This window comes from Saccopteryx leptura, chromosome 3, assembly GCF_036850995.1.
Source record: "Saccopteryx leptura isolate mSacLep1 chromosome 3, mSacLep1_pri_phased_curated, whole genome shotgun sequence".
In the NCBI taxonomy this organism is placed as follows: Eukaryota; Metazoa; Chordata; class Mammalia; order Chiroptera; family Emballonuridae; genus Saccopteryx; species Saccopteryx leptura.
The window spans coordinates 66,572,597-66,585,072 of NC_089505.1; the positions used below are offsets into that span (position 1 = coordinate 66,572,597).

The following is a 12,476-nucleotide window of genomic DNA, read 5'->3' on the forward strand; positions in this document are numbered from 1 at the left end:
TGAGTCGACCATTTGAGAAATGTTTCACTGCGTTGTCCCAACAGCCCACTGACATAAGTACAGTTGGGGAAACTGAGGCACAAGGGCCCGATGGGACTGGTCCCAGGCACCACAGCTGGGAGGTGCTGGAGCTGAGATTCCAGCCAAGAGCGGTGATCTTCAAGCTCCCACTCCAAGTGCGACAGGAGGATCTGTGGCATCTCTGTGTCTCACTGTCTCTCACTGTCTCTGACCCTCTGTGTATCCCTATCTCTGTTTCTGTCTCTGACCCTCTGCCTATTTTTACCTCTCTGTGTGTCTCTGTCTCTCACTTGATCTCTCTGTCTCTCGCTGTCTCTGACCTTCTGGGTGTCCCTGCCCTCTCTTGGCCTCTCTCCTGTCGTGGCCACGCGCTCTCTGTCCCCCAGTCTGTTTCTCCGTGTGCCGTCACAGCGTCAGCCCACAGGGACAGTTTCTGTCCATCAGGCTCCCAGCGGTGTCCCAGCGCTTAGAAAAGCATCTGGCAGACAGGAGGCGCTCAGTAAGTATTTCTTGAGTAAATAAAGGAATGAATGAAGGGAGGAAGGAAGGAAGGAACTCTCTGAGATGAGATGAGCTTCTTGGTCAGACGAGCAAACACAGGCTCCAAGTGGGCACAGACGTGCCCAGAACCAGCGGCCTGGAAGATTCCAGCGCGGGGTTGACACTGAGCCCCTGGACTCTGCCCCACGAGCTCACAAGATGCCCAGGGCCTGGCCATCACCCCTCCTCCCCACTCTCGGAGAAGGGTGGCTCCCTCCCGGCCTCTCCCCACGGTTGGAGGCGTGGGTAGCAGCCGGGAGAACCGGCTGGGTGCTGCCCCTCCCCTTGGGCGCGGAGGTAGGCAGCTGGCGGCTTACCTGGTGGCAGACGCGGCTGCTGCACATACCTCGTCCCCGCGGCCGGCCGTCTGCTCCCTGCATGTCCTCCCCGCCCCACCCTCGCCCGCCGGCCATGGACGGGCCCGCTGAGCCCCGGACCCCAGCCCTGTGGGGCACCTACGAGAACAACATCTCGGAAATCAGGTGAGAACCCCCCCCCCACCCCGAGGAATGGCCTGAGGGGAGAGCCAGGGGCCTCCGCCAAGCTGGACCCCCACCTCCGCAGTCTCAGCCTCGGACTGGGCTGGCTCTTCGCCCTGCGGTGCCGGCTCCTCCTAGAAGGGAACCGGGGACCTGCGCTGTCCTGAGTCACCAGCTGGGATGCTGGGGTGTCCATGTCCTTCTTGGGGCCTCAGTTTCTCTGTCAAAGGGCCACAAGCCATTTGTCTCCCTGATACAGGACGGGATGAGAACAGAGGGTTTGCGTGCAATAGTTTCTCAGGAAACGTGAGAACCTGTTGTACCCTTTTCTCCTTGGGCACTGCAAAACCCCTCACGTCGGTGCTTTTCCTCTCGGGGGCTCAGAAGGTGCCACCCGCACTGTTTGGGGAGGGTGGGGAGCAGAGGTGAATAGGGTTCAGGATGCAGTTGAGTCCCAGAGCCAGAGTCTGTGTCCCAGGGGCAGAGGGTCAGGAAGGTGGGTCCCTATGCCCTGGCCCTCATAGGAGAGGTTAAGACAACACCCCCCACTTCTGGAGTGTGACTCCTTTATTCCTGGGGACGCAACTGACACTTTTATAAAACTCGCTTTCCCTATGGAAAAACAGGCTCACAGGGAAAGTGACTATGATCATGTAGCTAGAAGCAAATTTGAACCCAGTCTGTCCAGAATCTGTGGTTTCTCCTCTTCTCAACAGTCTCGTTGATAATCCCACTCCGTAGCTCCATTTTTCAGATTAGCTAACAGAGGTTCAGTGAGGGTAGGCAGCCTGCCCATGGTCACACAGCAAGCTGCTTAAAACTCCAATTCCCAGTATTTTACACTTTGCCAGGTGAGAGTCTCCCACTGGCCTTCTGGGACCCTCTAGTCCAGTGGTAGTCAACCTGGTCCCTACCGCCCACTAGTGGGTGTTCCAGCTTTCACTGTGGGTGGTAGCGGAGCAACCAAAGTATAAATAAAAAGATAGATTTAACTATAGTAAGTTGTTTTATAAAGATTTATTCTGCCAAACTCAGTGAAAATCCAACATAAAGTACTTGGTAAGTAATTATTATTATATGCTTTAACTTGCTGTAACTCTGCTTTATAAATTTTATAAAGTAAAGTTACTTGCCTACTTTATAAATCACCATTACTGTGGAACCGGTGGGTATTTAGAAAATTTTACTACTAACAGAGACACAAAAGTGGGCGGTAGGTATAAAAAGGTTGACTACCCCTGGTCTAGTCACATCAGGGTATACTACTTTGGACCCTCCTCTCCCCTCCACCCACGTGCTGGGGCACAGAGTGGTTTCCTTGGTGCCCCAGACTCCAGAGACTGGAGCAGCTGAATTCTAATTGCTGTGTGATGTGGATAAGCCTCATGGTGTCTCTGGACCTCTCAGGCTGGGAGTGGCCAGCAGGCTGGTCCCAGCTCTGCCTGAGAAAGGTCCTAGTGTCCTCCCTTCTCCAGGTGCTCGGGGCTCTGCAGTTTCTCCCTCCAGAGATAAACTGGATCTTCAACTGGGTTCCCACCTCTAGGTAGATTTCAGCCTCAGTTTCCTTGTCTGAAAAATGGGTGTAAATAACCCCCATCTATAAGACACTTCTTGACTTAAATGTCTGCTGCGGGGTGCTGCTCTTATGGCTGCAAACTTTCTTTTCATGAGCTTCTGGAATCCCCAGAAGGATGCCTCTCATGAGGGCCCTTAACATCCCCTCTTGGACCCCATCTCAGAGTCCTCAGACACTCAGCATGCCCACTGAACTCAGTGGCTCCCCTCTCCCCAGATGGCTCCTCCTCCTAGGTTGCCTTCTCAGGGACCAGCCATCCCATCAGTCACCATGTCAGACTCCCAGGCATTGTCCTTGTCCCTTCCTTCTTCTCCCTTCCACAGCCTGTCATGGCCCAAGCTCACTCTCCTATAATCTGACTCTCTCCATTCTAGTGGCCCCAGCTCAGGTCTCACTGTAGCCCCTAGAGCCTTGCCCCAACCTCCTCTCATCTCCAGTCCTTTCCAGAGCTGGCCCTCCCCTCCTCCCAGTCCCAAAGTGACTCCAAGCCCTGGCACTTTGGCCTCCCAGCTCAGCCTCCTCCCTCAGCTGCATTCCATCTAGCCCATGACTGCAAATTTCCTGGCCACACCTCACCATTCCCTGAGTCAGTGCCTTTGCATATTCGGTTCCCTCTGCAGGGGTTCCCAGAGATGTCTCTTCTAAGTTCCCAACCTACCTCTGGCCATCTCCAGCTCAAGTCCCTTCCATAGCTCCCCAGTGCCCAAGGTCGTGGTTCCCAAAACACTTTTTTTTTTTTTTTACAGAGACAGAGAGAAAGTCAGAGAGAGGGACAGACAGGGACAAACAGGAACGGAGAGATAAGAAGCATTAATCATTAGTTTTTCGTTGTGCATTGTGGCATCTTAGTTGTTCATTGATTGCTTTCTTATGTGCCTTGACCGCGGGCCTTCAGCAGACTGAGTGACCCCTTGCTCGAGCCAGCGACCTTGGGTCCAAGCTGGTGGGCTTTTGCTCAAACCAGGTGAGCCCACGCTCAAGCTGGCGACCTTGGGGTCTCGAACCTGGGTCCTCAGCATCCCAGTCCGATGCTCTATCCACTGCGCCACCGCCTGGTCAGGCCCAAAACATTTTTAAAACACAGATACCTTTGGCCAAAAAGGAATCTTACTCCCAAGCAGAAGTACATCCCAGAGACCAAAACAGAGCTGCTCTTGTGTAAAATGGGGGAGATGCCGCCGCCTGCCTTGCTTCTTTTGTGGCCTCGTGTCTCTGCTCCCACAGTCCCCACCATCCTCGCTGACTGGGCCCGTCTGGCTGCGTCCACGGCCCCTCTGGCCTGGATCGCCCCCTACCCACCCCCCCACCCCCACCCCCCCGTCAGGCCTTCACCCAGAGAGGACCTCTTTCCTTCCTGCGGCAAACTTCTGACACAATTTGAGACTCGTGGACACCACAGTCAGGGGCCTGGTTATGCTTTTAGTTTCAGACTCACTTGAGGCCCCCAAATGTTGACCTGTTCACAGGTAGAGACAGTGTGGGGACCACCACTGCGGTCCTCAGCTCAGAGTGGGGGGCTGTGACATCTCTGAGGGTGATGTCAGGGGATGAATGGAGGTGAAATGAGGCCACCTTTGAGCTGGAGCTGAGGTTAGTAGGATGAGAAGACAGGTGAGGAAGGGCAGGGCATGCAGGGAGAGGAGACAGGAGGGGCAAAGAACAGTGGCTCTTGGGAGGCTATGAGAGGCTGTGTGGACCCAAGGAGACCAAACAGGCAGTAGAAAACTCCCTTGGAGACCATTATTGCACAATAGTGACATGAGTGACTCTTCATGTCAAGTGTAAGAAGGAACTCGTAGACACTATCTGCAGCCTGATTCCATTTGAAGTCCCTAACCTCCCCCAACAAGAAAAGTTAAGCAATATATTGTTTTGAAGATAGAGGCCTGTGTGATAAAACTGTCCCCAAGAGGCCCTGGCTGCGTTTCCCAATGGATAGAGCACTGTCCTGGTGTACTGAGGTTGGGAGTTTGATCCCAGGTCAGAGCACAAATAAGAAACCACCAATGAGTGCACGACTGGATGGAACAGCTAAGTAGAACGAGGAGATAATGTTTCTCTCTCTCCTCTCTTCCTCTCTCTCAACTCAATGGAAAAATAATTTTTAAAAGAAAAAAACTATCCCCCAAAAGCCAAGCAATTAAAAAGGATTTAATCTGAGATAGCCATTGTGGGGAGGAGGCCCAGGGGACAAGGAGGAGCCCAGACACATCAGCAAGACACTTAGCTCAGAATGTTCTAGTTCACAGGGTTTGTCATCAATTATACTTTATGAATTTTGTGTCCCATATACCTTGTATACATGCAAGCAGACTAAAAAGGGATAATAAGGGCAAAATAAAAATTTTAAGAGGAAAAAGAAGTGGGAGGTATGCAGGAAACCGACAGTTATATGTCAGTTTACAGACTGTGTAGCCAGTGAGGAGACAAGCTCAGGGCTTATTAATCCCTAGAGAATTGTTTAAGTGCTCACCATGCTGAGTGCTTCCCACATACTGTATTACCTCATTCAATGTTCCCAACTGTTCAAGATGAACTATTATCATCCCATTTATGATTGAGGCAAATGAGGCCCAGAGAGGTTGAATGACTTGCCCAAGGTCACACAGCTGCCAAGTGGGGTGGACCCAGGATTTGAACTGAGGCAGGCTGACTCTCTCAGCTGGGATGGGCAGGTATAAAAGGAATTAGAGGGTGTGCAAGATGAGGGAGGGGCGGGATCAGAGAGGTAGGCTCTGCCCGGATAGGAGGCTTAGTGGGTTCTCCAAGATCTTCCGTATTTCCAGTGATCTCCTGAGCACCAGGCTATGCCTTGACAAGTCCCTTCTGGAGAGGGTCAATGGCAGGAGAAGCCAAGCTGGCATTTGTGTTACTGCTCCTCACCACCCCTTTGATCTTGGAGTCCACGTGCAGGATCCTTCTGATCTCCGCCTCTTTATGGCTGAGGTCGCCAGCCCTGGTTTTACAACCCCGGCCCCTCCTTCCTTGGGGTGGGCTGAGCCACCCCACCGATTTTATGGCCACAGCTCTGCCAGCCACAGAGCTGCTATGTCCAAGGGGAAGAAGGGTGCTAATAAAAAAGGTTTAAAGCAATAAACAAATAGTAAGACATTGGCCCTGGTGGAATTTGGGCCAGCAGAGAGGAGGGGTTTCTGGGTCAAAACTAGTAAATAAGGTGCTTTGGTGAGAATTAAAAAAAGAAACTCACGGCCTCGCTTCCCCTGGCCCCACGACCCCTTCCGAGAGACCCAGGCTCGGAGAGTGAAGGGAAGATGTGTTTTGGTTCCCATTTGCTCTCTAGGGCTGAGGGGCGGGGCTGTGAGACACCTGCCTGGTGGTCCTGCGTTGGGACCGGAAGTGGGAACAGCCGAGACCCACTTGGAAAGAACCAAGCCACCCAGTTTACAGAAGGGAAGCTCTGGGGAAGGCACGGTGGACCACCAGTGACATCGAATGCCAAAGCAAGGAGGGAGACCCTGGTCCCGCTGGGGGGCCTGGCTCAGGGAGGTCCAGAGAGTGAAAAAGGTGAGGCCAGCTACACGCAGGGGGCGTCGAGCCCAGGCCAGGACCTGAACCAGGACCCCAAGGGCCCTGCCATGCAGGGAGGAATGCCAGGTCACACAGCTCGAAGGCAGGTAACCCTGAGTTCAAGTGTCACGACCCATGTCGCTCACTAGCTGGGACCCGCTGGGCACAGAGGCCCTCGGGGCTGTGAGTGTGAATCTGGGAAGAGGGCGCGGCGGATGATGCGTGGGGAAGGGCTGGACTGGGCTGTGTGCTGAGTCAGGGTGTGCAGGTCTCCTTCCTTCCTCCTTCTCTTAATTCCCGTGACTCTTCTTCAGCCAGGGACTTAGATGCTGAGAGGGTGGGGTCCGGGTGAGGAAGGGTAATTACTACGACCTTTGTGTGCAGTTGCCCTGAGCCAGCCCCATTCTGAGGTCTCCTCCAGTCTCCTGACAGCCCTCCCTGTGAGGCAGCTGATGTCACAATTCCCGTTTTACAGATGGGAAAACTGAGGCCCAGAGAGAGAAATTGTACATTTGAAATTGCTCCAGAAATATCTTTTTTTTTTTTTTTATTGATTGATTTTTTTTAAAGAGAGGAGAGAGAGATGGGGAAGAGGAGAGAGAGTAGGGGGAAAGGAGCAGGGAGCATCAACTCATAGTATTTGCTTCTTGTGTGTGCCTTAGACCTGGCAACTTCAGCATTCCAGGTCAACATTTTATCCGCTGCGCCACCACAGGTCAGGCAGAAACCTCATTTTTTTCCTATTTGTGCCCTGACTGGGAATCGAACTGGCAACCTCAGTGCTTTGCTTTGGGAGGAAGCTTTAACCAACTGAGCTATCCATCCAGGGCCAGAAACCTCACTCTTAACCCCCACACTAGAGAAAGGGACCAGATAGGGGCCTCAAACTGTGAGAAGAGGCTGTGTCTCTGTGGCTATAACCTTCACCAGGGGGCTTGTCACCCCATGTGGCATGAATGTGTCTGTGGTCTGCTTGTTGGCCCGTCCTCCAGACCAGCACTCTCCTCTAGATGCATAATGGAAGCCCCCGAGGTAAACATCTTCTAGTAGCCACATTACAAAAAATAAATAAATAAAAGAGAACAGGTGAAATTAATTTTAATTATGTTTTATTTAACCTGAAATTTCTGAAATAGTACCATTTTAATATGCAACTGGCAGCAAAACTTATTAATGAGTGTAAAGTCAGTAGCCATGGCCACCATCACAGCCGCCTGGCCCATGCAGGTTCACATTTGATTTGGACAGATGGTAATGAAACAACGGAGCCAAGAACTGGTGGGCCATTAGCTTTAATCCTAGCTTGCACCCGGCGGGCAAGAAATACACACAGTGGGAAAACACTTCCCTTTCCATTCAGGGCTCCCAAAGCCACTGACTTATCTGAGTTTCCTAGAATCAAAGATTTGTATCTCACCAGCCTTATTCACCTCTGTTCCCCATCTCCTTCTCTCTGCACAAACTCTGCACAAACTGGCTTCTCTTTCAGCACTCTGCCATCTTGGCTGCTTCTCCTCTCCTCCACATGGCCTTTCTCTGCTCTCCCCTCTAATGCTAATCTCAGGAACCGAGAGAGAGCTAGCTCCCGGTCTGCCCCATTTTATAGTGTAGAAATCAAAACCTTTAATCTGATATACAAACAAGGAAGTGTTTGATACAAAGTCACTTAGGGTGGGAAAGGGTTAGTCTTAAAACTAAGCCTTAGGGTATAACAACCCTGCCTGCTTACAGCCTGTCCCCCACACCCAATGCAAACTATAAGCGAGCAAACCTATATATCATATTTACAAACTTATTTGACCAACAATGAGTTATATATTTTACAATCTTCTTCACCCCAAGTTTCTGCAGTGGCGCATTCACGTTCGCAGATGGACACTGACTTCCATCAGAATGACTTGGTCTGGGTTCAAATCTCACCGCTGTGATGCCTGAAAGTTGATTTCCAGACCTGAGTTATTCCAATCCTGCTTTAAAAGTTTTCCAATAATCAACTTGAGTGCCAGGGTTTCAGTAATCATTGAGTTATTCAGTATTTAATCACAAAATACGGGTTTTTGTTTGTTTGTTTGTTTGTTTGTTTGGTCAGAGACAGAGAGAGGGATAGATAGGGACAGACAGACAGGAAGGGAGAGAGATAAGAAGCATCAATTTTTTTGTTGTTGTTGTGGCACTTTAGTTGTTCATTGATTGCCTTCTCATGTGTGACTTGACTGTGGGTCTACAGCAGACTGAGTAACCCCTTGCTCGAGCCAGCAACCTTGGGTCCAAGCTGGTGAGCTTTGCTCAAACCAGATGAACCCATGCTCAAGCTGGTGACCTCAGGGTCTCAAACCTGGGTCCTCTGCATCCCAGTCCTATGCTCTATCCACTGTGCCACCTGGTCAGGCACTAAATACAGCTTTAAAAGTTGAGGTTCACCCTGGCCAGATAGCTCGGTTGGTTGGAGCATCAGCCCCAAGTGTGGAAGTTGCGGGTTCCATCCCCAGTCAGATCCATGTCCCTGTCTCACTGTCTCTCTGCCTTCCTATCTCACTAAAATCAATAAATGCATTTAAATAAATAAATAAATAAATAAAAACTTGAGGTTCCTGGTCGTACCAGCCACATTTCACAGGCTTAGTAGCCACATATGACCCAAAGCACAGAATGGACCGGTTCCATCATCACAAAAAATTCTGTTGAATGACAGCTCTGGGCTGGGCGCGCCCCAAGGGCAGGGAGAGGCACGTAGTAGGAGCTTAAAAGTCTGTTGTCAGTGAGAGGGAGAGAAAGGAACTGGAGAGAAAGGCTGAGAAAGGCCTTCAGCCTAAAGGCACAGCAGGCGCAGAGGTCCTGTGTGGGAGCAGTGGAGCGCGGAGTCTGTTGGGAACACGCAGAACTTGGCAGTGGCAGCAGAGAGACACTGGCTGTGCCAGCGTGGAGACCAGGGAGGGGCCGCGCGGCCCACGAGGTGCAGTGAATCTGCTGGGCTTTGAGGGTCAGAGCTGGAGGTGCAGTACACAGAACCCTGAGCATTTGAAGAGAGTGAATAATTTCTTTAGCTAGATTTTTCTATATTATCATTATCATAAAAGTTCCACATCAACGTGATCTATATTGACTGTTCTTTTAATCATTTAAACATTTGTATAGTTTTTAAATGTGCAAGAATTGCGACCCTGGCCAGATAGCTCGGTTTGTAAGCGTCCTTCTGAGACAAAAAGGTTGGAGGTGCAATCCCTGGTCAGGGCACGTACAGAAACAGATCGATGTTTCTGTTTCTGTCTTTCTCTTACTCTCTCGAAAGAAAGAAAGAGAGAGAGAATTATCAAAATGGGGGGAAAGATGGGTAGGGGTACCTGATCAGACCAGAAAATCTACTGTAAAGGTATTATAATCCAAACAATATGACCCCCACTTTATGACCCAGCAGTTCTGATGCTACTTATTTTCCCAAGAGCAGTAGAACGTAGTTCCTCCACAAAGGCAAAGACGGTCACAGCGGCTTTAAGGCAAGAGCTTGACCTGGAAGCCACCATGAGCAGGGGAACAAATAAAGACACTGATTTATTCAGATAGCGGGATTCTACTCAGTCATAGAAAGGGACAAACTCTAATATACACATAAACACGATGAATGTCAAGCGCATTATGCTGAGCAAAAGAAGTCAGATGCCAAAGAGGACATTCTGTGAGATGACAGAGATCAGCCACCTCAAATAATGACGGGACAGCTCAGAGCAGTGGTGGCCTCCACATAGGGTGGGGGCTGAAGCAGCACCAGGAACCTGTCTGGGTTGATGCAGTGTTCTGTATCGGGGTGGGGGTTGGATGGCATGGAGATCCTATGTGTTTGTCAAAATCCACTCAAGATTAGTGTGTTTCCTCAAAAGGAAAATATATTTTTTAAATTTTTTCCGAAGTGAGAAGAGGGGCAGGGGAGACAGACAGACAGACTCCCGCATGCACCTGACCGGAATCCACCCAGCTTGCCCACCAGGGGGCGATACTCTGCCCACCTGGGCTGTTGCTCCGTTGCAACCAGAGCTGTTCTAGCACCTGAGGTGGAGGCCATGGAGCCATCCTCAGCACCTGGGCCAACTTTGCTCCAATGGAGCCTTGACTGTGGGAGGGGAAGAGAGAGATAGAGAGGAAGGAGAGTGGGAGGAGTGGAGAATCAGATGGGCATGTCTCCTGTGTGCCCTGACCGGGAACTGAACCCAGGACTTCCACAGGCCGGGCCAACACTCTACCACTGAGCAAACTGGCCAAGGCCAAAAGGAAGATAATTTAAAAAAAGAATGGAAGTAGAATGTTTTGTAGCTGGTTTTCAAAAGAACGAGATGGCTGCAGACTGACCTGAAAAGATTGTCATGATATACAAATAGTAACTGAAAAATAAGCAAGGTGCTGAGTAAGGTGCAAGGTAGGACATCAGTGCTGTTTAGAAGAAAGAGGAGGCGCGCATCCCTCTCCGGAGCTCAGGGGGCCTGTCCCCTCCCCCCACCCCCCCAGGCCTGTGTCACCTTCGCCTTGCTCTCTCCTAAGCTCCAAGGGCCCCTCTTTCGCCTCTGTAACTTGTTTCCTGAGCCCAAGCAGTCCAGCTGGTTCACTTCTACTACTTCTGTAACTTTCTAAATAAACTTTCTCTTATAAAAAGAAAAAGATAAAAGAAGAGGAGGAAAGGGAAGGGGAAGGGGGAGGAGGCCTCTGAGCCCCACACTGTGAACGTGCCAGCAGTGCTTCTATAAGTCACTGTGTGTGACAGCTAGGTTACACACCAAACCGGTAGTACCAGGTCCCCAGAGGCCTGCACAACGGTACTGGTGGAGACCATGAACTTATTAACAAACCCAGATGATAATAATATGTTACATTATTTTAAGTGAGAGGAGAGGAGATAGCGAGACAGACTCTCCACATGCGTCCCTACCAGGATCCATCCGGCAACCTTGTCTGGAACCGATGCTGGAATCAACGAAGCTATCTGTGCTGGGGTGACACTTGGATCAATTGAGCCACTGGCTGTGAGAGGGGAAGAGAGAGAGAAGGGGAAGAGGGAGGGGAAGAGAAGCAGATGGTCGCTTCTCCTGTGTGCCCTGTCTGGGAATCAAATCCAGATGTCCTGAAGCTGGGCCAATGCTCTATCCATTGAGCCAAATAGCCAGGGCTGATAATATTTGAATAAGTATATTTCTATTAAGTAATTTATTAACCCAGATGATCAATATAGACAGAGGATTCAAGAATTTATTCTCCTAATTAGATTTCGTGAAAAAAAAAAAAGAATCGATCACATTGCCATATTAAAACAGTTTAGCAGGCCTGACCTGTGGTGGTGCAGTGGATTAAGCGTCGACCTGGAAATGCTGAGGTAGCCGGTTTGAAACCCTGGGCTTGCCTGGTCAGGGCACATATGGGAGTTGATGCTTCCAGCTCCTCCCCCCTTCTCTCTCTCTGTCTCTCTCTCTCCCTCTCTCTCTCTCCTCTCTAAAAATGAATAAATAAATAAATAAAATACAAAAAAATTAAAAAAAAACAAAAAACAGTTTAGCAGACGTAGCAAATACCCCGCTCACCACCCCCAGTTCTGGGGCTTAACACAATACAGGTTCATGGCAGGTTCATATTCTAGGCCCACGTGGGCCCTCTGGTCACGTGATTCGGGGCCAGGCTCTGCCCTTCTCCCCCATGGCTCCCAAGTCCCCTTAGACAGCTCCAGTCATACCAGTCAAGAGGACAGAGGGCAAGCACATGACAGTCACTGGCCCTGGGTTCTCGATTCAGGACTCAAGAAGTCCAGAAAAGCATGAAGTGGGATATTCTAGTACCCACAACCACCCGAGACCCATCCTTGGAGTAACCACTTTTTTTTTTTTTTACAGGGACAGAGAGAGTCAGAGAGAGGGATAGACAGGGACAGACAGACAGGAACAGAGAGAGATAAGAAGCATTAATCATCAGTTTTTCGTTGCGAGACCTTAGGTGCTCATTGATTGCTTTCTCATATGTGCCTTGACGCGGGCCTTCAGCAGACTGAGTAACCCCTTGCTCGAGCCAGCAACCTTGGGTCCAAGCTGGTGAGTTTTTGCTCAAAACAGATGAGCCCGCGTTCAAGCTGGTGACCTCAGGGTCACGAACCTGGGTCCTCCGCATTCCAGTCCGATGCTCTATTCACCGCGCCACCACCTCGTCAGGTGGAGTAACCACTATTAATGCACATGCCTGCCAAAATTTCTTTTTTTTTTTTTTTTGTATTTTTCTGAAGCTGGAAACGGGGAGAGACAGACAGACTCCCGCATGCGCCCGACCGGGATCCACCTGGCACGCCCACCAGGGGCGACGCTCTG

General features: G+C 50.5%; 1 protein-coding gene across 1 annotated transcript in view; it reads left to right on the plus strand.

Annotated features, from left to right (window-relative positions):
- The first annotated feature begins 838 nt into the window (after positions 1-838).
- The window catches only part of SULT2B1 (sulfotransferase family 2B member 1), a 34,729-nt gene continuing 23,091 nt past the window's right edge, over positions 839-12,476 (plus strand). Inside the window, exon 1 of the mRNA XM_066373908.1 lies at positions 839-1,043. Coding sequence (XP_066230005.1) covers positions 940-1,043 — 104 coding nt within the window. The 5' untranslated portion in view covers positions 839-939. The remainder of the gene's footprint in view (positions 1,044-12,476) is intronic.